Genomic DNA, 26,379 nt, shown 5'->3' with positions numbered 1-26,379 from the left:
GGCACAATTTATCAAGGCTATTTTCCTAACCTTCCATGAATTTTGGGACTTTCAGAAAACAAAGTGGGAAAGAACTGGGCACTGTGTTTTGAATGTGCAGTATGGCTTGCATCTGTGGAGAGGCTTTCACAGGGGCAGTCACTGTAAAAAAGCATTAGGGACCAATATCAGCAAAACAGAGAAGGGTAAAGGATGCATGTGTTTGCACAGGAAGAATATGCCAGATGATGTGCTTTTCTCCCTTTTCCTTGCCATGCTCAGAGGCCTTTCTGACCCTGTTGCTTTAGTGCCATCCCCAAAATTTAGTGAGGACCAGGCAGAGGTTTTCAGGGGATTGGCTGTTCTCACCTCATCCTGCTGTAGAGGGCAGGGAAGCTTTGAGAGAATTTGACATTATGCCTTTGCCATATTCTCTGGGGACATCACACTGCCATCTCTTGCTGTGCCCAAGGCTGCCACACCTTTGGGCAGGATGGATGCTGGAGCAATCAGCTGCTGCCTTGGGGGTCTGCACCTGCAGTACCTGCTCACATAAGGAGGAGTTTTGGACTCTTTCAGGAGGAGTTTTGGACTCTTTCAGGAAAAAAGGGCACCAAGAGCTGCAATTCAAATATCTTCCCTGTTTTTCCTTCCTCCTTCTCCTCTTACGCCTGTCTTACAAAAGCCAACTTTTTAAGAATATGCATGCATAGTTGCCACTACTATGGCAGTTAAAATTGCTGTTGTCTGGCTAATGCTCTGGCTAAGAACTGTTCAAATTTGCTAAGAGGATTTTATGTCTGTGAGGGTGAAACCAGGTTGATTTTAAAATTTCTCTTTCAGAAATCATTTGCTAATCTCCCCATGGCTTTCAGTGATGAGTTTGACTGGCCCCAGTTCTCAGAGATCACTGGATTTCTCAATTCCACCATCGGGTAAGCAAACAGACAGGGTGGCCAAGCCATAGCAAGTCCCTAGGTCTCTCAGAGCACAGCAAAGAAAAAAAACCAAAACTGCTTGAACAGAAAGAGAAAAATACTATTCAGCTCTGCATCTGCTCTTTCTAAAACCAAGATCAACCCTGGATCTTGGGTTTTAAAAGATATTTTAAATACATATAAGCAAGTCTTCCTGAAATTCAGGGTAGGTTTTAAAATCAGTCAAACTGTAATTTAGAAGGAGAAAAACCCCAAAGAAATAAAAGAGAAACTATTTTTTTACAAAATTCATGGGAAGGAAAGCATTACTGAAAGTAACAAAAATCAGCCTTTCTCTTTTCTTATTTTTTTTTAATCTTCCTCTTTTCCTCATGTTTCCTTTTTGCTGATGAAAATAGTGGAATAAAGGGTATCCCCATGGTTATTTCATAGTGTTCCCTACTGGGAGGAAATCTTTCTTCTCCTCTTCCCACATGTTTTTTTTTTTGTTGTTGTTTTTTTTAACACATTTAGAGGGAAATAGCAAAAGGAGAATTTGAAAGAGTCTGTGACCTAATTTGCTGTGTTAGTTTGGCTCATTTGGATGGGGAAGGTTGCAGGCATAGATGGAAAAAAATAAACTCCCTGCCAGAAGGGAAGGAAAATAAAGTCCAAAACACAAAACACCTTGAAATGCCTGCAGTTGTAACTGTGATTAATTAAAAAAAAAAAAAAAAAAAAAAAAAAACCCCAAATTTTTTATTAATCATCTCTCTGGCCAGCATTAAAAGGCCTTTGAATACTGGAAGAGCTGTAGGATACAATCATTACCCAGTGCCTGGTGTGACCTAAGTTTCAGATAATTTTTATTTTTTATGTCTAGGATAAGTCAGGAATACAGCTGAATGCCAAACCAAGCATGGGTCAAGCCTGAAGAGGCTTTCTACCAGCAGAATTTAAAAGTTGGCAGAATAACATTTTTTTTCCCCGGAAAAATATCTGTGGCACCATATCCTTGCACTTTTTGTTTCCTTTTTTCCTCCCTGTGCAAAATCCAGGCTCTCAGGCTCAGCTGCATTCACACAGTATCTGCTTTAAGACAGTTTACTACTTGACAAGCCAACAGGAAAGGTCTGTGCAACCTTCTCTATCAGAGCCATGGCAAAACTGATGTTTAAAAATCTGTTACAATGACCAGCCTCTCAGTACACACTACTTGTCCGTGCTCCAAAGAATCTGAAGCTCACAAGTGATCAGAGCTAAGAACTGCCCCTGAAGTTGTCAATGATAGCCTTGGTCCAGAGTTCAGTTTTTAATCTCTTCCACTCCTGAAAGATAAAAAAAAACCAACAAATAAACAAACAGCTGCAGCCCAGATTGAAATGACTGTGTACTCATAGCTGGGAGCTTGATCTTTTCATCACCCTCTGGGCTGTTATCCTTTTCATTTGTTTTGGTTTTTTTTTTCCTCCACCGTGCAAAATAAAGGAGAAAACTTATAACAGCCAAGCGTAACCTGTTTTCAGATTAATCTGTCCAAGATTTATGATGTTGGGAAATGATTGTCCTGCCAATATTTCTTCTCTTTTACTTACTGTTCCATAACAACCAATTGAAAAGTCAATTTGTGAACAACCAACAGAATTGTTTTGATAAATGATGTATAAAAAAAAGGTTTTTAAATGCCTTATCTGAAAGACCAGGATAAAAGCATTGTTCCTGGATGTAACAATGTCAGAGAAACTCTTCATCAGTTTACAGTTTCTGAGCAGGTATCTTTGCTTTATTTAAGCCACCCTGTTCAAGATTAAAAAGATTTATGGCCACAAAAAGAGAGAGATGGTGAAATAGAAGCATATACATAACTGGGGTACTGAGTTTTTCAGAGACAAGAACACACTTCATTTTTAATATCAGCTGTGTTTTCATCATTATCATATGACTTTAGCAGTTTGCATTTTCTCAATTTATTTCAGAGGGTGGACAGACTCTCTGTATCTACGTTTACGCAAGAGAAATCGCTGCAATCACAGAGACTTGCAGAACATTTCCCAAAATGGTATGGTAACATCTTTACACTTTTATTATTATTATTATTATTATTATTATTATTATTATTATTATTATTATTGAAATTGCCAGTGCTGATAATTGATGCTGCATTAATGAACATCTGTCAGGAACAAAGGGAAGCCCCTTCTTAGTTGCATGCATTTCTTATGGAAAAATAAAGAACAGCACCTACTTAACTCAGCACTTATTTAACCCAGTGGGGCTGGCATCCTAATGTGCTCTCAGAACAGATTTTTAATAAGTAATCAAAGACATAAACAAAACTTACCACTGTTGGGTTTTGATTAATTTATTTTGTGGGTCTGGCGTGCATCATCTTTCTATTTAAAAACACACACATATATATACAAATATATGTAACATATATACATATATATATATAACATTTATATGCACATTACATATATAAATATGTAATGTACATATTTATATATTACATATATAAATACGCAGCAGACCTGATCTACCTAGAATTAAGGAAAGTGTCTTGCATGGTACCCCAGTGTGCAGTGAAGAAGAGGAAGATTACTACAAGAAATAAGAAGTGGGTAGAGAAGCAGCTAAGCAGGGAAGAGCAGTGGATTTGAGAGTGAAGCCGTGTCCCTTCTGCATCTCTCCTGAGGCTAATGCTGCTTAACATTTGGAGTGGTGACCTTAGGGCAAAGACCAAGGCCCATGTTTGATGGCTTCTGTGAATGATGCTAAATTAACCATCCTGGAGTGGGGCACATCCTTACACAGGAATAATTTACATGAGCCTGGGAACAGCAGGGGCAGGACTTGCAGGAAATACATGCTATAAAATTGTACAAAACGTGGATGAAAGAAGTAAAGATGAGACTTCTCTGTAAACTAGTGGCCCATCAGCCAGAGGTGGCCATTGGGGTGCAAAGAGAAATTTCAAGAAACCATCAAGTGTGCAAGGTAGAAGAGGAAATAGAGTAAGGCTTCAAGATGCATCAGGCATGCATTTTGTCTAGAGACAGGGAGACAGTCCTTCCTCATACAAGTCCTGATAAGACCTCAGACTTTGGTCCTGTTTCTCTAAGGAGGACTGACCTTGATGGAGACACAGGGAAATGTTTTGGGGAGGATTAGGGCAATGGACACTTCTGAAGGTATAATACAATACATTGACATTTGATCAAAGCATTACTTAAAAGGTATTTCCAATTTGATTTCCTTTGAGGCATAAACAGAGGTGGAAGAATAGTTTAAACTGAAAGATAGTTCTGGTACAAGAACATGGGTTTTCATTAAACTTACCTCTGTTTGGGGGGATTATTTTTTTTTCAAAAAAAGCTATCAGGAGTGAAAATCTTAAACAAGAGGAATGAAGGCAAACAAGAAATCCTGAGTTGTCAGAGGGGTTGTATGAATGAGTGACAGTAGTCTTATAAATTGAGTTTTATGATGTTAGCTTTTGTGTCGTGGATTAGCTGATGTCCCTAACAGCAGGCTTAAAGTACACTTGATTATGCTGTGATTATGCCTTTTTGTTTCTATTGTATTTAATTAATTTTCATGCTTCAGAAAACTGGCTGCAGAAGCTTGGGAAAATTTATTTTCCTCGGGTAGATAATTTGGCTATATGGGATGTTCTTCCTTTCCAGCAGATGATTCATGCTGGCTACAAATGAGGAGCCCTGCTGTCTCTAGAACTACTTAGAAACTTATTAAATGGTTGGAATTTCCTGAAAAAAATTTTGATCAGAAAGGATCTGCCCCAGCCCTCCACCTCCAGCAAACAGATGCATATAAACATCTCTAAGGCAGGTGCCAAGAGTACAGTGCTGGAGTCTTTTGGTGGTGCTCAGCAACAGGATAAGGAGCAATGGCTATAAGATAAAATTCAAGAAGTTTCACCTCAAGATGAGGAGGAACTCCTTTACACTGAGGGGGGCAGAGCACTGAACAGGCTGCCCAGGGAGGGTGTAGAGTCTTCCTCTCTGGAGACATTCCAACCCCACCTGGATGTGTGCCTGTGTCACCTGCTCCACGTGACCCTGCCTTGCACGGAGGTTGGACCAGATGATCTCCAGAAGTTGCTTTCAACCCTAAAAACTCTGTGATTCTGTGAGTCTGTGATCTTACCAGGCAGAAGAGGTTGCACAGACAGGTAGTATGATGCAGGGATCACTTCCAGGCTCAGGTGGGCATTTTCACTTTAAAAATTGCATTCTGGCAGCACCAATGACACTGGCAATGCCTCTCATATGCCTTGCTCCTTCCTGTGGCACACATGGTGCTCCTGAGGCTTGGAGTCTGCTGTGAAAGTGTTTTACAACGTCTTTGGTGCCATCAGCCAGGCTCTTCTGACTTTCTTGCCTGTAACTTGCAGGGCATTAGTGGCTCCCATCATTGCAGTCCTCCAGGTGGCCTTTCTGGTGAGACAGAGTTTTAAAAAGGGCCAAACTAGATGGTCATGGATGACTAAGCCAATGGTTCTTCTCATTTATATCCAATTCACCTCAGCCCGATACCCTAATTATTTTGTTCTGCTCTTTTTACATTAATGGGAGTGGTATTTCATGTGCTTCCTTTCCCCAATTCCCTTGTAGATTTTTTTATAATCTCTCACTGTGTTCATCATTCGTTTTTCTCTCCACATATCCCCTTTCCACTTACACTACAGACACCTGCAGGATATAAAAAGAGGTGAGCCTGTGTCACGGCAAAAGACTGCAGAAAATTAAGAAGTGAATTTAAAAAGGGAAAAATTACCAGCAAGAGAAGAATCTCAGGATATCTTCTCTAAATCATCACACTGACACTACAGTGTAAAGGTTCACTTTTATTGCCTCATTTGGTGTAATAGTTTCCCAGAATGGGAGGATTTAAAAAGCTACCCTCAGTGTCAATAAAGCAAACAGCTGAACAGCCTGACCTAACCCCACCTGGGGACACCTAAACCTTCCTCTGAAAATGATGCTTCACAGCCCCACATGTGTGCAAGGAAAGGATGCTGATCTGGTGGGGGAGATATGCAGCCAAGAGCTAGAGCCCAGGGATGGCAAGCCAAGCCAGGCACCAAGAACAATGTTCCTGTCCAGCTCCCCAGCACTGTGTCAGACTCAGCACAAAGGGACATTCCCCCACTGCTCTTATCAGGACATGCATCTTCACCATGGAGAAAGGCTTCCCCAGCCTCCGTGCTAACAGGATTTCTGCCTTCCCTTTCTTAAAAAATCCCATTATCCTCTGGAGGTGATGGACCCTTCCCTCACAACTGGAAGCAAATCCAACCTTGATTTCTCAACCAAAACTAAAAAAAACCTTCAGCAGTCTGAGAATATTTAGAAAGCAACAGAGAGAGAGAGGCAGGAAAGATCCAGGAGTAGATTCCAGGCCACTGAACAGTGTAAGGGCAACTGTTCTGCTTCGTCTCCTTATTTCTCTCAAATGTTTTCATCACAGATTTCATCCTGTATCACAAAAGCTTCCCTGAAGACTCAATTTACCCATAAAAACTCCTTTCTAAAATACCCATTCATTTTCTTGATATTTTGATTTGTGACTGTGCTAATGCTTTCCACTGAGCTTCTTATAACTACCTATGCTTGTGGAGGTAATACATACCCAAGAACAGCTTATTGCTTTTTTGTAAACACATTTTAATTTCTAGAGGTCCCACTAGCTTATTTATGCTGAAACCACAGCCACAGTCCAGGGAGCCTTGTGACAGAATGGCTTTAACAGAGGGTGTTCAGCTCTAACTGAAAGAAGGGCTGTTAAACAGGAAAAAACCCCAACTTTTGGTAGTTATGTTCCAAGCCATAGTTTCTGAGGTTTTTGTGGGGCTCTTACCCTGCTGAAAAGAGCTTCTCAATAGAAGGGCAGGATCTTTGAATGGATCAGCAACCCCCAGGAGAGAATCAGCAGATAGATACATTCATTTTCAGCTTGGAAGAACTGGATTATTTAAAACACAAAGGATTCCTTGATATATGCGGTTGGCAACACTGTGAGTGACAATAACAAAGGCACCACTATTAAAATGCAAAGTGTACTATTGCTACCTTAGGGGTTTATATCTCAGATCTCTTCCCCCATACCAATCCAGCAGGGATTTAATGATGTTCTGTCCACAAGTTTCCCCTCAGGAGCTGCAGGGAGGGCAGGATTTACTCCTCAAAGCAAGCTTCAGGAGCACAAAGCAGAAAAGAGAAGAGAGAGATCAGGGAAGCATTGAGATGAGAATAGGAGGAGGATAATATAACAGGAGAAGGAACGAAAAAAGAGGAGAGTGTGAAAATACTGAAAAATAAGAGCAAGTATGACCTGCAGGATCTGCTTCTCTGAAGTTTATGTTTCTGTACCTTGCTATGAGGTGAGCTTCCTGCAATCACAGACCTAGTCTCATCTTGACCAAAGCCTAAAGGAGCCTGGTTTGGCTCCTTGTTTGCTATCCCTCTTATACTGCAGGTGATGGAGTTTGATTTGTGTGCTGGAGATGGTTGGGATGAATATGCATAGCCTTTAAAGACCTGCTAATAAGTTTAATGCACAAAAGCTTTACTAAATGGGAATGCTTTTCTCATTCAAAATATAAATTAAATGTTAGAGATGCTCACAGATGTTTAGGTGTGGCCAGCTCCTTTGCTCAAGGAGGAAAGATTTTCATCCAACTCTTTGGATGAATTGCTAAATTTGAACTCATCTTGGGAGGAGTGCAGCTGGCCTAATACTACTTAGAAAAAGTCTGACACTTGTGGGGAGAGCACTGCAGGAACCCAAACACTGGTGTCTACAGCTCTTTGAGGTGCTTTATGGTATCTTTCCCACCTCCAGCTGCCTATCCAGAAGTGCACAATCTCTCATGCATCTTGTGATGTATCTGCCCAGCCCTGCTGCAGGTGTCTTGGAAACTCTGGGATGTCAAAAATGGCACTTGGTGCCTATGTTTAGGACCTGAATCAGTCCCAATGTGGTATAGCTGTGAGACACTTACTCTCTCAGAAGAGTGAGAACAGTTCCCTTTGCAATTTATAGGGAAAGTTAAAATAGATTGACTGTTGACAAGTCAGGTTGGCTGGTTTACAGGAGACTACTATGTTCAACAGATGGGAAGAAGCTGCCAGATCTGGATTAAAAGCCAGATCCAAATAACCCTGCACTTAAAAGTATTTGATTTTCTACAGGCTGAAGTGTGCAATTCAGATAAGAAAGCAGCAGGTCCCTCAATATAGCTTTACTTCTTGGTGCCAACACCTCAAAAGGTTACAGAGAGGAATTGTTGCTCCATTTTTACTTTTAGGGCTTCTACATTCTTGGAAATATGCAATGTAGTTTGGTTTTGCAATCAGGGTTTTTTTTGTCACTATAACAATGTTGTACTATTTCTCTTGTTCCCTCTATGTGTGATCAGGTGGTTCTTCAGGAAACCTCCTCTCTTTAATAAAAAGGTGCGTGCCTAATGGGATTCAAGAGCTAACTTGAGGTACAGGAGCACTGATGGAGTTCTACCTCTTTGACAGAAACAAGCAAAGCACTGTGAGGATTATTTTATCCATGAATGTTCTAAGAAGCACAGCTTCCCTTGACCAGTGTGCTCTGAAGTGCTGGCTCTTTCTTCTCTAGTATAAACATTCATAAACAGAAGAAACCTGGGTTTAAGAGTGAATATCATCATCTCCAGGGCCTTGAACTTGGCTCTGTTAAGCCAGTAGAGCATTTCCAGTGATTTTAGGGGAGCAACTAAGCCTTTCCATAAATCTGTGTTGGGTCCCCTTAACTATGTGTAGCAATGTAGATAGACATGGGCAGGCCCACTGTTACTTCCATATGGATATAACTGAGTAGCTACTGAGTAGTGAGAGGCTGAAACTCTCCTTTTCAGATGAATTTGGGTGGGTTGTGGGTCAGCTGGGTTTGATTTAGTTTGCTTGACTCTGATATAGTTTGTGTCCTAAAGGATTTATTTTTCTCTCATCCTGACAAAGAAGTAATGAATTCTTGCCCTCTAGCACTGAGATTCAAACCACATCCTGATTTGATCTTTAGTTCAATTCTACACATAGATTTAGTTGTCAGCCAAACCTAGTCTTCCTCTCCCATCTCTGATTAAAAAATTCCCATCTTGATTCATGCCTTTGCCCCAAAGTGAAACTATTTGATTTGGCTTCTGAATAACACAAAGAAAATGGAAAGCCAGCAGGAAAAACAGTGAAAAAGACAAGTCCATGAGCAGTGAAAGGGAGAAGTGAATATAACTGCATTGAAGTCACTTTACTAAAACATAAAATTAGAGTAAAAAAAACCAACCTCTCAAAAAACCCCAAAACAAAACAAAAAAGCCTCTCACAAACATAGGAGCACAGTCATTTGGGTATTGGCCATATACAAGTGGGATACTTCTAAACATGATCTCACACAAGCATGGTGTGTGATTCAGACACTCAGAGTGTATTTCCCCAATAACATAGTTCCATATTTATCTTTTAGCTTGGCCAGAAACCAGCTGTTGGACAACCCAGCCATAGTTATCTATGCTACAATTGGGAATGATGTCTGCAATGGGTAAGGTGTAAACCAAATGAACACTTATAGTAGCATAAATTTGACTTGAGTACAGCTGACTGTCTGGACATTTGTGTCTCACTGATTTGTGCTTGTCCATTATGGCCTTTTTCTTTGTTATTGTTCCTTCTTTCTTAATTTTCTGCTGAAAATACTTGTTGTTTCCTTACCTGTGTTTTTCACAGGCACCTACCAGTCCTGATTTGGAGCTTGCATTTCTTTGTTTCTTTTATAAGCCAGTCATAAAATGACTAATGGTATGTCTGAGGTAATTATTTCTAACTTAGCAGAGGAAATGAATAATAACAACAGGAGGAGGGGGAAGTGTTTAAAAGCATGTATATCCATCTTACCCATTGTGCCACCTCCTCGCAGGAGGGAGAGCATGCCTGGTTCATCATTTCTGAGGAATAACAACACAGTCCCCTATCGAGGTCCATTTTCACCCTGCCTCTGCTTCCTGCACTCTGTGTTGTGCTCCCCTGATGAGGTGTTTTGTCTTTCTGGCTTTATTCACATCATAAACTCTGCAGGAGCATGAACTGAAGCTTTCAAAACTAATAGTTCTGGTTATTACCCATTAGCAGTGCTCACACGGACACCAAGAGGTCACTGGCTGGATGCTTCCCTTTCTCCTGGTAGTGGGAAGGCAAAAAGCACCTTGCAACCAGGCCAGGGCACAGCACATCCATGCTGCAGTTTTGGTTTTGCAGGAGGCCTGGTGCTGTTGCTAGTGCAACATTATTTTCACCATGGTCAATCTTCAGCTTTTCTTGTGCGTGGGAGAAATCAATCTTTCTTACACAGAGACTTTCAAAACACTCCCTTTAACAAATGCTGCACACTCAGCTAAGTTTCCTGCCAAAGGTTTTGAAAGTTCTCACCTGCAGATTGTATAACAAAGTGGGAGCTATATGCAGGCTGTCAGATGTGGCCATGAAAATGGCCAAGGTTTGGTGTCCTAAAACTGCTTAACAGGCAGTTCATGGGTTGAAGGTTTGTTTGACAGGTGTTGTGTTCCAGATGAGGATGTCCAGAGCCAGGCAGGACTTTCCACAGCCCTGCAGAACCTGGGAGCCCTCAGCTGTGGCAGAAGTGGGGCCACAGGGGCACCTTTTGTGTCCTTTCTTGGCATGACCCTCACCCAGCCACATGCAGGCAGCACACAGAAATCACCTCCCATGAAACCTTCACCCTCTGGTGCTCGTGCTCTCTCTGCACCCCTGCCCAGAACTGCCAAACCTGCCCTCAGCACCCTGCTCCTGTTAGGGAAAAGATGCACAAATCCTCAAAAGCAGTGCTATCATGCTCTGAGAGGGAAAAGCAGTCACAGGCTCCCTGGTACTTGCTGATAAGACTGTCCTGGGGACCAGTTTACTGGGAAGTTTATGGAGAGGTCATTGCATCCATTGCCAGGATGATAAAGCCCCTACTCCCTCCAACACAAAAAATAAAAATTCCACCTTTGCTGAAGTCCATGGCTCCTGCCATGGATACTTTCAAGGTGTCTTCTCACAGGCTTGGCCCAGGCTCTGTTGTGCACATATTTAAATTCTGCTGTGTCACTGCCTTTGCTAAAAGCACCTCTTTTCCTTTTTTTTATTCCTCATTCTGCAGGCTATTCCTTTTGCTTACCCTGTCTCTAATACTGCTTTCTACTCATCTGAAGTAAAAAGAAATTTTCCAGAAATTTAAACCGTTTTGACCTTGCCTCACCCATTTGTATATTCCAAAACCTTCCAGAGCAGTATTTAATGCTTGCTTGAAACTCTGATTTTTTTTTATCCCAGCATTCACTATCTGGCAGAGACACTTTTGTCTGCTCAAATTCTCACTGCTGTTTTCTGTCTGTTTTCTTCCAAAACATTCACAGCATCAAAAGAGGCTATCAGGCTGTGGTGATCCCTGTGACTCCTGCAAGGAAAGGTGCCACAGCTTCTGTAGCATCGTGCTGTTTCCATTGAAGGGGATGGACAGCAGAGAGAGATTTGTTTCAGTGTCCTATTACTGTGTAGTTGCCCTGGCTCTGATGTACCTACAGAGGTTACAGAGGATGCAGAGCATCTGATGGGCTTGACTTCAAACCTAGGGCTTGGCAAATAAAAATCTCTTCAAGGACAGCTCTAAACTGCAGTCATACAGCCTTCCTGGCCTTATCCTGTATTTTGGCTTCAAAAGAGGGCTGTGTGCTGAGCATACTGGAGACACAGCTCTTCCCAAAGCACTGTTAAAATGCAGGTATTTCATCCCATGCGAAGAGCGGGGCCATGAGTAATGGGGATGTTGGTAGAGGGAAAGGATAATGAAATTGGCAGCCTGTGTTACACATCCCCTGTAGTCTCCACACCGTGGTGTCCAAACAGGGGGGTGAGAAAAATAAAGACAGATGGCAATGGTATCTCTCAGCCCACTGAGGTGTGAATAGGGGATACAGAGACCTAGCAGAAAAAAAAAAATCAGACAAGAAAATAATGAGCACCAGAAGTCTCAAATGCTGCACAGTTAATGCAAATATTGGTTGCATTTTGGGTATGGCACCATTTCTCCAGCCTCTCCTTCACACATCTGCACTTACGGCATCTGCAAAACAGCAAAGCAGGGTGAGCAGCAACCCGCCGTGAAAGGAGCTTGTACAAGTGACACCAGTACCAGCAAGAGCATTGTGCCCCTTTATTGTACATCTGTCAGCACCAAAGTGCTGCTGCACCCTCCTGCCCTAAAAATCGTGTGTGAGCAGGCAGCACCTCTAGCCCTCATGCCCTGGGCATACCAGCCCTGTGCAGCAAGCCCAGGGGAATGAGGTGAGGGTACCACAACAGGCCCTGGGGCTCCACCAGGCACCTTGGAGTCCTTATGGCAGAGCCAAAATTGAACATGCCTACAAGGTTGCTTTCTTCTCATTCGGATTTAATTTTATACCCTGGCACAGAAAAGAAATGTGAAGACATATCTGCATGACTTCAACACTGCATGACAAGGGAAAGTAGAATTATGAATGTCATATTAATTTTGGCTTGTGCTGACATGTTTACTTGTGGTAGAGGCCTTACATCAGACCAGTATTTTGAAATCAAGTGCTGCAACACCTGTAGGCGAAATGAAGTAATTTCAGAGCAAATCCACAGTCTTATCTCAAAAGTAGCTTGATTTGGTGGCTGTCACAAGCATAAACCTGAATCCTAATGCTGTTTTTTAGTTCTCCCTGCTAGAAAGTCTCAAACACTTCAGCAGCACATACTGCATTAAGATAAATTTCTGGGCCCAGGAAACTCACCCAATTATTATTTTGTATGCAAAATGCAGCTCAGTGAAGAATCCCAAATCTTTCTAAGGGAACATGGTTCTCCCACACAGGATTCAGCATCCATTTCCCCCCTCTGAATCTAAACATTTTGAATGCCTCAAGACAGAGCAACAGTGCTTTGGAAAGCTGCTGCTTCTGTGGTGTTCACTGACAAGGAATCTGACCCAATTCAGCTTGCTCAGCACTGCAAGCATCAAGTTTGCCCTTCTCTTACCCCTGGGAAGCCAAGAAAGAGATGAACGGACTATCCTAAGGAAAGGACCTGGATGGAGCCTTCTGGCTGCTGGTTGCTTTTCTACAAGCAAAGAGCACAAGTAAGAGGACAAAACGTGGGAACCACTAAAACAATGAGGGTGGTCATTAGTGCAACCCTCTTGTTTGGAAGGACATCCCCTGTCTTTGTTGACCTCACTTTCTGAACACCTTGTTCAGCTGGGCCACACCACCAAGACAGAATGAAAACCTTCCCAAGGTGGATGGATCCTTCTCAGTTTTGTGTTGCTGAAATGGCTCGTGAAATATTAAAGACTCTTTTTGCCCAGCCCCACAACCGAAGAAGAAGTTAGGATTCCTCAGCTCTGATTCTCAAGGTTGTTTATTTTCTCTTATCTAATAAATTCTTTTTCTTACCTGCTGAGGTCTGTCTGTCAGGTCAGTTCATGGCACACTGACTGTCCAGTGTGCAGTGTTAGTTTTTTATACAAAAAACTACGTGTACTTTATTTACAATAATTTTCCAATACCTATCACCTATGTTAGACATTGTGTCTCTACTCTAAACCAATCCAAAAGTGCCACCATCACAGCAGAAGATGGAGGACAAGAAGGAGAAGAAAGACAAGACACACCCAGATTCCTCCATCTTGCCTCTTGAACTCCCATTCTAAATCCCCAAAATTCTACTTTTTCACCTTGTGATAAATTCACTATCATTCTACTCAAACAGTTGTGGCTTGTAAATCTTCACACAAAGTTGGTAATTATCTCCATGGGTTAAAATTGAAGGCACAGGTGTGTTTGACTCCGTGCCAAGGTCTCTGGGCCTGCTGTCAGGGTCTCGAGTCCTCCAGAGCAGCCAGAGGAATGTCCTGTGTTCCAACAGATCCTCTCTTGAGGGGATGGGACAGCCTTCTCAGGGCTGTGTCCCCCCTTGCTGTCAGCTATGGACGCATGCACCACGAGAGCACAGCAATAGCTCTCGGGTGGGAGAGTGCGTGATCGCTTTTTCTGTAATAAAGTGGTTGCTATAATAACATAACTAGAGCAGTGTTCTCCAGGCAGCCTGGGGTGGTTCTGCTTGTTTGTTTTTCTTATATAAATTGAAATGTATTTCAACTTCAGGATTTAATTTCCCCTCACACTCCTGCAGCATTTACAGCTAAATAAAAGAGGGAAAGGATAAGCCTGAGGTGAGGAATCTGCATTGAAGAGGTTCACGCCTGACAATGAGTCACAAAATGTGGGCATTCAGTCCATGTGGAACACTGACACAACTCCTGTACCCCAATGGACTATTTTAGTTTTAGGTATCACCTCTCTCCAGGCTCACACATTTTCCAGACCCTTCTCCTGCTCTCCTGGAGAGCTGTAGTAAGAGGTGTATGACATGTGAGAGACAAAGCTACCTTAGATATTCCTACCTTGCATAATCAAAGAGCATGTTGAAGGTAAGGTATGTACAGGAACCCATGGGGAAAGAAGTCCTACATTCACCCAGCTGTGATGAGGGATTGGTTTTGCATTACTTCTTTGCTTGCTTTCTCTCTTCTTCTACTTCTTCCTCACTTATTGAACAATAATTGCTTTGGTTTGGTTTTTTACCTTGACCCCCAAGTGTTCTTGCTTTTACTCTCTCTGTGATTACTCTCTGATGCTTAGCTGCCCACTGAGGTTAACCCACAACTGGAGTCCACTCTATGAAAAAGGGATTGATTTGTCTGTTTTTAGCAGAAAGATGGGGTATGCTGAGGGAGGGAGATTTTTATATCACATCTGATTTTGGCAATGACAAGTGAGAGACATCACAGCATTTTCCTAATGTTTTATTCAGCTGACTTAATGTGGAAGAGCAGCAGACAGAGGAATTGACTCTGTCTCAGGTGCCCTTTTGTAGACACAGTATTCCTGACACAATGTCCTGTTGGCATCCTCTCTCTCCTTCAGGGAACGTGACACGCTGGCCCACATGACCACACCCAAAGAAATGCTCTCCAACGTGGTGCAAGCTCTGCGGTACCTGGACTCCCGTCTTCCAAATGGCAGCCACGTGATTCTAACAGGCCTGGTGGATGGTCGCTTCCTCTGGGATAACCTGCACGACAGATACCATCCTCTAGGTAAATTTGGGGTGTTGTGGGTTCCTCCCTTCACCTCCCCATTCATGTTGGCTTCTCTCCCTGAAAAATCTATGAATCCATTGATGACTTCAAGAAAAACTGACAGAGTGGAGGAGATCTGAGAAATATGAGGCAGATATTGGCTGTGCTGCAGAAGTAGGAATAGCAGCTCTCACATTCCCAGTGTAGGACAGGCTGGACCCCTATTCTGACTGTTTCCCTCACAAGTCATATCCACCCAGCTCCAAACCAGGCTCAACACATTGTTGTGGTGGTGTAAACAAGCTGTTCTACCGCAGTCTTGGCACAAAATTGTGGCCAGCCCGCCTGCATTTCTTCCTGATTGTTGTTACAGGTGGAGATGGGCATTTGGTTTACACTCACTGACTGGTGGATGTTGTATTAAAACTGGATGTGGACCAAGGCAAAAGATTAAGTCAGAGGGTTCCAAAAGACTTTTTTTATATTAGAGAAATAAATTTTCTGCCAGCACTGGGTGCCTAGCACTACCTCCTACACTAGCTATATGTGATGATTGAAACCTCATACTGTGTGCAGGCATGTTTTGGGACATTCCCTCAGAGTGTAAAGTGCTTTGGGGCATTTTTTTTCAGAGATTTGGAGTCTACCTTTGGGATCCTGTCATCTCAGAGTGTGAATGGCACAGTACCTTTGACCATTAACAGAGCACTCACTCCTTGGCTTTCTAGACAAAAAGCATGTACTCACTTGTATTGGAGTAAAAGAATCTTTTTTGAATCTGACAGTCATAATAGTTCTCACCAGCAAAAAGAGAGAAGCTAAATCACATCATTAAAATGGTAGATTACAACTTCAGATGATTTTGGCAACCACTGGGTAGCACAGCTTGCAGCTGTGTTGTGGTTTCCCCAAGGTTCCCTAGTAATTACCAATGGGTTCACATCTTTCGCATTTCTATTTCTATATTTTTCTCTCCTAACCACTATACTAGTACCAATTTTAAAAAACTGAGGAAAAAAAGAGGAAAATCTTACCCCTTTCAAGGCAGGGGAAACCTGTCATAATTCATTTCTAGTCACATAAAACCATTTCTTCCCTTGAGTGCATGTTTATCACAGCGACAGTTCCTCTGACTAGGTATCTAATTATCACAGACAACACGTAGCCAAATCAGGAGTGATTAACTATAGGATCAGTTGGAAAATTTTCAGAGGGGCTGAATTGCCTTGGAGGGACCCAATTAATCCTAAGCAACACGTTTTGCAGCAAGGGATCCCTTCTGGCACATCCTCCAACAGGCTGTGAGCAGTTTTCCCCATTTGGCTGCCACTCAGCCATGACCAGACATCAGTTTGTCTTTCTGCCAAATCCCTGGTCCCCACAACAGCCCATCCCAGGGCCTGATGCTTCAAGCTACAGGAATCTGGAACATCCAAATAGCCAGAAGTGCTCCTAGATCTTTGAACTCCCCACCTGTTGCTTTCTGGGCAGCTGGAACTGCTGCTGGGTGATGGGCAGCTGTGTGAAAGGCCGGAAACACATCTGTATCAGGGAGCCACTGCAAAGCAACCTGAGAAGCCCATTTCACTTGGGGGAGGTTATACTTTGCAGTTCCTAAAAACAACAATAAGAAATTCCTATTTCAGTCCTGCAAAAGTATCAAAGCCTGATGGGATGATCAGTGTACTACAAACAATAATACAACTAATACAAAAAAAATGTGGCCATTTAATTCTCATCTTAGTTGTAGTTACCAAAGAAGCAAAAAGATTGAGAAAATGGATCATTTTCTCAGAAAGCCAGGCTATTGCATAGCACAGTGAATTTTATGGAATGTTAGCTGGGTGCTTGACTTGGTGCTCAAATTTCCTCACCTACACAAGCATATACACTTCCCTCCATGACAGCAAAATTGTTTCTCCCTTTTAAGGCTAACCTCTGCAAAGTAAATGCAAAACTCAGAGTGTACACCGGCAACCTTCAGCTTTGCAAACCCTGCATTTCTTTGGTGGGTGAGAGACAGGTTAATGGGAAAATATCAGCCATGCACTTTGGAGGCTGGCACGGGCTGTGGTGACTAACCCCACACGTGAGACAAATCACCCATGCAAGGCAGCAGAGGGATGCAGGAAAAGCAGGTGTGCGCACTGCAGGGACACGGGCACCTTAGCAGGAAGGATGCCTTGATGCTGCCACCTCTACTGCACCCCAGCTCTGAGGGTCAGGGGTGTGGTGAGGCTCTGGGGGTGCCTCTCCCCACCCAGGGATGTAAGGCACAGGAATGCACAGGTGTGCAAAATGAAATCACATTTGTCCATCGGGCACACCATGTTTGGCTCTCTGTGCTTTGCAGGACAACTGAACAAGGATGTCACCTACAGTCAAGTCTACTCTTTCCTCGACTGCCTCCAGGTAAGGTCTGCAGCTGCAGCTTAGGATCCCCCCTTTCATCCTGTTCTGCTGCTAAAGCCCCTCTCCTCATGCCTACCCAGGTGAGCCCCTGCAGCGGCTGGCTGACCCCCAACGAGACCCTCAGGAATCTGACCTCGGAGGTAAGTCTCAGTGGGGCTGCAAGGGCATCACCCCAGTGCTCAGACACTCTGCCCTGGGCCTGAGGAGAGAAGCCCAATTGCCCCAAAGGCAAGATGTCACCACAGGTTTTTTCCTTCCAGAGGTGAGGAGAAGTTGTGGAAACTTATTCACACTTATTCACACTGTGGAAAAAATCCACACTTACTCTTTCAAATGCCTTTCAGTCTCTGGGAGGCAGCATGCTCAAGTTAAGGGATTTTTAAAGGTACTGCTGTTACAACCTCTCAGACACCCAAATTTATGCTCAAGGGATGTGATCTCCCTGAGACAGGACTGTTTAGGTTCATGTTCTTTAAGAAGAAAATGGGCCTGATAAGAAAGGAAAGGCTTTTGAATCATGTGAGCTGTTGGTATGACAAGCCAGCTGCATAGATTTTTCTGGCTGTAGGATCAGGTCCTGACAGCAAGAGCCTTACCCTGTTTTCATTTGGGATTTGTGCTAATCTTCCTCAGACACATTTCTGTGGACTTAATCACCAGATGGTGTGACCAGGGAGCATCCAGGCTCAGTGCAGGAATGGGAATGGACAGAACAGAGATGTCTTAAAACTCACCCTAAAAATCTGGCTGCAGAAGTGAATGATACATAAAAACAGCCACTTATTTTCTTATGGGACAAGCTGATTTTTAATCCCAGCAATCTCCTGCAGCCATGTAAAAGGAGCCAGTAACCAAATGTTATCAAAGGTGTCGTCTCTGTGTATGGTTGTATTAATGTTTGCATTCACTAAGCAACAAAATATGACCTTAATTTCACCAAAGCTTACATTTGTATTTCATTTTATGCCCTGTCCCCCTTGAATTCGGAGGAGGTCATTAAGCACATTCCTAAACCTTTGCAGGGCTGCAGTTTATATATTCATACCCACAATACAGAACATGGAGTACATGTAACTTCTGTCCCTGAACAATGCATATGTCTGCAGGGTATGAATTAATCATTCTGAGCCCCTGTCTGAAACTAATTGTCTATGTTATTATCCAAACTGCACAATTTAAATATTTAGGAGATCCTGATCTCTGTTATGGCTGCAGAAATTACACTGGATGTATCAGGCAGACGCTCAATGGTGGTAATTTACTCTTCTGAAAGTAAGGGTGGAATTTGGTCTGCATAGATAAGCATTATCACCTCCAACTTAGTAGTGGCAAGGATAATAGGAAAAGAGGGCATTTCTTTTGTAGAAAAGTTTTGCATTTCTTTAAGAAAGAGCTCCAAAAGCAAGAAACTTAGAATATTTATATAAGTGTAGGGGCACTACTAAAAGCAGACTCCAGTGAAATAAGCATAGGCTGTAACAAACTTACAAAATCAGCTGAGGCCTCAGTGCAGTCTGTGAGGAGGAACTGGGTACCCCAAAGGCTGGTGGTGCTTATACAAGTCCATGTTCTGATGAAGAGCCTCATTTCACCTTTGGTCCCCCAGAAACAAGGGCAACATTAGCTTTCAAATTCCTGCCTGCACATCAGTGACAAAAGCTGAATCCATGCAAAGCAACATGAATAGCAACGAACAGTCATTAAATCGCTTGATTTTTGCAGAGAGCGTTACAACTTTCCAATGTCCTGAAAGAAATAGCAAGATCTGAGAAATTTGCCAACTTTGATATTTTCTACATGGATTTCCCACTGAGACAAAGTAAGTTGTTTTTTACCCTGTCTTTCTCACAAAGCTTTTACTCAAGTTCTGCCTGCTGATATGCTCCTCATATTTTGGCTCAGTACCACGAGAAGGGCAATACAGTCAGCCAGCCTAGGTGACCCTGCTGTCAGGGCTGTGGCCAAGGAGCCAGCTTCTCCTGGTTGAGGTAATCTTTCCTGAGGTAAGATCCCACCACTGCCTTGGGAACCACAGCCTCCCCGCTGGTCCCAGCTGGAGTCACCCACCACCCCAGTGATGCACAGCACAGTGGCCACTTTTTCTGGGGTAGCAAAGTGACAAGGACAAGAGATGTGCCTCTGCTGAGAAGGCCTCCTGCTTGTCCACTGCAGCTTCTCAGGCTGCTGAAGAAAAAACCAGAAATCTCAAACCATATTGGTCTGTAAGGTTCAGTTTTATTTCTGAAAATTGCTTTTAAAGCAGGTTATCTAGGCTGGAGATGTATACCTGCAGCGGTCAGAGTGGTCTTCATTCTTCATGAGATGTAGTTTGCCTCATCCCTGACTGGGCTTCATGCTGCCTCCTGTGGGCTGAGCAGTGCCTTGGGAAGGAGAACTTTTATCAGCCATTTCCCTGCCTCAATAACACAGCCACCCTCTCACTGTTCCCAAGAGTAGAAGCACCTCTCCCAGGATTAACTGGCATATTTCCTATGTTTCTTTAAACACCTACATACTACTGTAACTTTTGACTGGAAGAGCTTACAAAACTTGTCCTTCTGTGATCTATAGTGACATTAGTTAAGTGCATTACCTAAATCTTTTTCTTCTGAAACGGACACTTAAAAATAAATTAAAACATGTCATTATGCATGAGCATGAACAGACAGTGTCCCTGTGGGGCTGGGGACCAACACCTGTCCCTGAATTCCTGAATCAGTTCTGCTTATCTTTCAAGACACACAGGGGTCCAGCTTCAGGCAGCACCCAGCATCAGCTCAGATTCATCACAAGGAGAAACTCACTCCTTCTTTTTAAAAATGAGGATCAGCACGAGATGAAGGATTGAGTTGGGCAACAAATTACAAGCAGACAGACAGTGAAGGGAAAGTACGAAAACAGCTTTTTATTTCTATTTCCAGCCTGGATCTCCCATGTTACAACAACTTGTCTCTCCCTCTCCCAGTGTGCACTGCTGTGAAGAGTCTGGCCCCATCCTCATTTTCTCCCCACAGGCTCTTGCCTGGAATGGACCATCCCTGTTCCTCAACCTCCATTCATGGGGCAGGAGCTCCAGCCCTCCCCACATTGGGGCCTCTCCCAGATAGCCTGAATGCTTACATTCAAAAAAGAGTATATAATAATCAGGAAAAAAGCTTGATCTGCATTTCCTTGCTTTTATGTTCACATAGAGAGGTAGTTCCATGTAGTCCTTATTGAAAAATTTTGTCTGGGGACTATATTTTAAATCCCAGCACTCAAACATCTAAATCCAAAGCCACAAAGGGACAGAAGCACCCTGTCTATGCTTTAAAGTGTATTTCTCTAATGCTTCTCCCCATTAGTGCTTAGCTGTCCTTGAAAGCACGAAGCCACCACAGCACCTAAGATTATTAAAAAAAAAAAAAATCCTTTTGCAGCCAAATCCCATCAAAATTCACAAACTTATTTTATCCTACATGACCCAATTCAGGAAGCTGGTTCTGGGTCTCATGAAGACCATATGGAGGAGGAGGAGGTAAAGAAGTGAGGATGGGAGAGGCAGAATTTCTGTCCAAAAGATTTTGTCAGAGAGGTGGGCTCCACTGTCAAGTTCATTCACGTAGCACAGAGTTTCAAGGGTGTCCAAGTCTCCTGGTGGCTTTTGCCTCAGCTACTTAATATTTAACAAGTCATTAGGATTTGGAATGAACTACCTGCTGGGTAGGCAAATTACTTTAATAAGTTAAATTACTAACTTTAGTTAATTTATTTGCTTTCACAAAAGGAAACATCTTAATATAATTTGCTGTTCTTGATTACATTGCGTTAAATAAATGAAGTAAACAAAATCACACATGCATATACAAACATCAGCTTTGAAAGACACTTTGCAAAATTTCCTGCAGCCCTGGAGCCAAGGATTCGAGCTTGCCATCAGGAAAGCTGTCAGATCACGAGTGTGCTCAAAAGCCAGCTAAGGCTGCTGACCTACTTTTCTGGTCTCTTTCTGAAGGAAGCAGCAAATCCTCCCCTAAACTCTCCAGACATCAAATATTTAGCAGTGGTTACACACTGGGTACATAGATTTCAGGCTGGCCTGGGCATATATAGAGAACAGAACAGCGCCCAGTTTTCTCAGAGTAAAATTTGAGTACATTAGCATTTCTTCCAGATTTAGGTGGATACTCAAACTCACCTATTGACCTTGACTAAAGAAATTAGTGGTTCCTTTATGAAGCAGTGCAATAAAGAGGGGGGATAGGGGGTGCTTGTCACACCTTTTCCTTGATGTGGATGGGAGCAAGCTCTAGTCCAGTCCAGCCAAGGCAGCAGGCATCTCTGAGACAAGCTCTGGGCATACTCAGCTGGTGGATATTTGTTTGACTGCTGTAGGATTTTTGGAATTCAGGTATAACAGTATAAATCGACCTATCTTGATACATATCTTACTTCCTCCTCTGCTGTTTCTGGCACTGGAACAGTAGTCTCTTTACAGACGAGCTACAAATATACTAAAACACAGTACACAGCCTTGTACTCCATGTACAATATCACATATAAGGGGTTGGGTCAGTTCACTGTGCATCTGTATGTGCACTGTGTGATGAATATGTGTTATGCCCGACATACCGCAAATTTGAAACAAACCTACAAGCCCCATGTCTTCAAACAGGTTACTTTGGGCAGTGCCTGAAGCATCACAAGCGGGTTTCTACAGTCAAAGCAGGAATATCACCTTTCTGTGAATTAGAGTTAGCATGGGGACCCAGACATCACTTTTTGACACAATAGTCAGGGTCCAAAAACCAGCAGTGAGCCCAGATCAAACTGTAGTGCTTGAATGGAGAACATTTTCCTCCTGACAGGATGCTTGCATAATGCTATTAAGAATTCTTAATCTGTCATTATGAAAGGAATTATTGAATTTACAGTCTGTTAATGCCATATCCACTAGTCCCATGTTTGATCACTCCACAGCCCTTTTGAAGAGAGAAAGCTTTTTACTTCTCTAATGGCTCCAGGGCTTACAGCACAGCATCATTTGCATTGAATGTCACGCTTATGTAATTCAAAAGGTTATTTTGTTGGAGTTGAAAAAGACCACTTGGAAGATAAGTAACCAAAAATGACAGCCTGTTCATGCAGATTTCAGCCCATGTGAATATTCTGTTACCATCTCTTTCTCTAAAAAGTGCTGTTTTCTTCATCTCTACTTTTTCTTTTGCACTGCTGAAGATGCAACTAACATGGGAAACGCAAAAGTGTTAAATCAGTACTAAATAATTTACAGCTTTACTTGCTACAGCATCCATCTTAGTTGGGAGGGAAAGTGAATTGTTTTACAATCATTTATGTTCAAAGCACTTCCTTGCATAAATATCGCAGAGGAAAAAAATAACAATAAAGGCTTAAATACTGCCCCAAGGAGAGGGGATTGTACACACTATAGACTCTGACAACTCTATGTGAATTATCATAATCTTCACGCAGAGCTGTCGTGTGCCCAAAAACGCCAGGGATGCTTTGAGGAGGAGGGGGGTATGTCTCTGGGTGGTGTCTCCGTGCTCAGGGGTGATAAATCCCTCTGCTTGTGCCCTCTGCAGCGGCCGAGGAGTGGCGCAAGATGGGAGGCGAGCCCTGGCAGCTGATCGAGCCAGTGGACGGCTTCCACCCCAGCCAGGTAAAAACCCGGCCCCAGGGGATGGGTGGGAGCAGGTGGGATGTGGGATCATGTGGGGTTCCAGTGCCTAATGCTGCCCCAGGCATCCAGCTGGCATGCCACAGGGATGCAGATTTAGGGAATCTGTCTATTTTAAAGGAGAGAGAGACTATTCCCCAAAGAGTGATTTAGGTTGGAAGGGCCTCTAAGATCATGGAGGCCAGCCATGAACCTAACACTGCCTGGTCCACCAGAAAACCCTATCCCAAAGCAGCACATGTTGAATACCTCCAGGGATAGTAGTGCATCCACTTCCCTTGGGAGCCTGTTCAAATGCTTGGCAACCCTCTCCTGAAATCATTTTTCCTGATATCCAATCTAACACTCCTCTCCAGTGCAGTTTGAGGCCATTTTCTTATATCCTATTAATTGTTTCATGGGAGAGGAAACCAACCCCCACCTCATCACAACATCTTTTTAGGTTGTAGAGAGCACTAAGATCTCCCCCCAGCCTCCTTTTCTCCAGGCTAAAAAACTTCTGTTCTCTCAGCTGCTCCTCAATAAGTCTTGTTCTCCAAACCCTTGCCCAGCTCTGCTGCTCTTCTCTGGACAAGCTCCAGCTCCTCAATGTCTTTCTTGTTGAGAGGGGCCCACAACTGACTGCTGGATTTGAGGTGCAGCCTCACAAGTGCTGAATACAGGAGGACAATCACTGCCCTGGTCCTGCTGGCCACACCATTGCTGATGCAAGCCAGGGTGCCTTCTTTGGGCAATCTAAATGACACCTGTAGCCCCAGAGCCAATATATCTGATATTTCTGATGGCTGCACTCTGCTCTGAGTCCTGCAAGGAGTTTGCCTCTTTCCCTCACTAACCAGTATCGTGGCCAAACAGGTCTTAATGCACAAAAACTGGTCCTTGCCACTTAGGCTGGCCAGCTGCCTGCCCAAACACCCGTGGGAGTTCTGCAGGATCAGGATCAGGACAGTAAAGCAGCACTGCAGAAACCAGACAGGCCCCCACCAGCCCTGCTGCTGCCCTGCAGCCTCTGAGCCTGAAGGTTTGCCTGTCACAGTCTGGAACAAAGATTCTTTTTGAAGTTATACTTTTAAATTGCTTCTGCTCAGCATCTACATCTTATTACTTTTTCACTTGCTTGCTTGGCCTCTGAGGAAGGGTTGAAGGAGAAGGTTTACAGTCTGTTTATTACAGAAATAAACAAAGGGGAAGGAGAAGCAGCTGCTCCACTGTAAGTCCTTGCTTGGGTTTGATAAACTAGTGTGAGGCTGCCTGGTTCCCACCATGCTTGCTTCAAATTAGTTTTTTTCCTACAAAAACACATGGAGAGAGCATGTTCTGCAGTCAGCTGCAAACAAAGCCAGTTGGTTTTCTATACACTACCTGAAGGTGTCACACACCTGTGCAGAGCAAAGCAGCAGTCAGTCTCCTTTGCAAGCAAGCCCCACCACACTGCCCAGCCACTGGCAGTGCTATTTGGTAGCTCTCCCTGCTCAGAATCATGGGGGGATTTTATGGGCCAGTTTTATGTGGTGGAATAACGCCCTGCATGTGTTGACTCCAACAACCCCATCTCCATATGACCCAATGTGATGCTGCTTTCCACACTGGGAAAGAGCAGTCAGTGGAGAAGCACTTCCACGGGAGTAAGGTGCAAGCACTGATGGATTCCAGCACTTCAGCAGCTTCTCCATTGACTGTTCTGTCAATTAAGCTAGGGGAGACCTGCAGGGGAAAGTCCAAAGGGAAAATAGATGCTTTAGTTGCTATCTTTTACACTCATGGTAGTCACTCAGGGCCATACAGTGCCTTGCTTAGCCTTGCCAAATTACAAGATCCTCCTGTTCAACGAGGGACTCTTACCTAGCAGAAATTCCTGCCTGTCTACTTTACAAGTACCAGGAGACAGCTGCATAAAAGTATGAGCTCACAGCCTGGGGAGGTGGAGAAAGTGTGCCTTGATTTTTTGCTGCAGGCCTTTTGCAAGGAAGCAATTAGAGAAAACCTGGCAAATGAAATGAGAGTAAAAATAGTGATGAAACAAACCCCATTCCCAACCCTGCCATCTGGGGAAACTGCAATACAAAGTCTGGAGTGCAGTGGAAACTTTTGCATTATTTTCTTTGCATTATTTTCCTGTCTTTGCCTGGCCTGAGATTTCTTATAACCCCCAGCACCAGGCCACAATGGTAATATCACAGATTTTCATCCAGCCTCCTGCCCACATGCTGTATCCCACCAGCAGCAGCAAGGTAGCACAGAGTTGAAGGCAGCAACTATTTTACAGGATCCTTCCTAAGCCACAAAAAAATTACAAAAGGACATTGAAGGGCAGCTGCAAACCTGCTTGCAGCCCCCAGAGTGCTGAGCTACAGGATGCAGTCAAGCACTGCCATATTTCACTCCCTCTGGACCTGGCATCCTGCAGTGGTTATGATCTCTCCCTCCTGCTGCTTGCATGACGTTAATGCTTTTATAGGTACATTTTCCCTTACAGTCAAGGTGCCAGCTGTAGATATGCCTCACTTCAAGTGAGTTATTGTCCTCTTAGGTTTTATTAATTAGCCTTATCCAAACATCCACCATTGTAAATCCATTTTTCTTTTCCTGTTAGAGAAGTCTGTTATCAACAACATACCACTGTTTGGACTGAGATGTAGCACTCTGCCCCAAGAGTAACTCTCTTAATAAATAGAGGAGGAAGTATGAGCAGAGACTGCTGTTTCAGAGTATACTTAAGGAAGATGATAAACAATTCACTCACTCCTCATACAAGTTTTATTTAAAGTTTTACTTTCTCCTGACACAAATGCCTCTGGCCAGGTGTGGTTTTGTAGCACACAGAGCTGCCTAGCGGGAGAGCATTGATTCCATGCAGCTTGTCAAGTGAACAGAAGCTCTTGCTTCCATCCCTGCAGCTATTCCCCACACCTCACAGGCAGCCTGATAAATACAACAGATAAGATACCGAGCCAGCACATTTCTGCTGAATTTTCCCTCTGTAGATATCGAAGCACCTGACAAATATTTTCCAATTTTTAGATTGAGAAGCACTCCAAGGAAAGCAAAACCACATTAGCTCTTGCCTTCAATGCAAAGAAATTTTGAAGTTTGGGATGAAGGAACCTCTCTCTGTGCCCCTTTCAACCTAAGGTTGAGCTGGCAAGTTGTGATCACTAGGTGATCCCTTAATCACTG

The 26,379-nt window shown here is 43.3% G+C and overlaps 1 protein-coding gene across 3 annotated transcripts in view; it reads left to right on the top strand.

The window, feature by feature from the left end:
• AOAH (acyloxyacyl hydrolase) overlaps positions 1–26,379 on the top strand; it is an 81,741-nt gene that overhangs the window by 51,978 nt on the left and 3,384 nt on the right. For all 3 annotated transcript variants that reach the window (XM_064704896.1, XM_064704897.1, XM_064704895.1), the window contains exons 13-21: positions 823–914; positions 2,873–2,955; positions 8,338–8,374; positions 9,414–9,488; positions 14,956–15,128; positions 17,464–17,522; positions 17,603–17,662; positions 19,245–19,341; positions 23,108–23,184. In XM_064704896.1, coding sequence (XP_064560966.1) covers positions 823–914; positions 2,873–2,955; positions 8,338–8,374; positions 9,414–9,488; positions 14,956–15,128; positions 17,464–17,522; positions 17,603–17,662; positions 19,245–19,341; positions 23,108–23,184 — 753 coding nt within the window. The remainder of the gene's footprint in view (positions 1–822; positions 915–2,872; positions 2,956–8,337; positions 8,375–9,413; positions 9,489–14,955; positions 15,129–17,463; positions 17,523–17,602; positions 17,663–19,244; positions 19,342–23,107; positions 23,185–26,379) is intronic.

Source organism: Zonotrichia leucophrys, chromosome 2 (assembly GCF_028769735.1).
Source record: "Zonotrichia leucophrys gambelii isolate GWCS_2022_RI chromosome 2, RI_Zleu_2.0, whole genome shotgun sequence".
NCBI lineage: Eukaryota > Metazoa > Chordata > Aves > Passeriformes > Passerellidae > Zonotrichia > Zonotrichia leucophrys.
The sequence above is the reverse complement of the archived record's forward strand: the minus strand, read 5'-3'. Positions and strand labels throughout refer to the sequence as shown.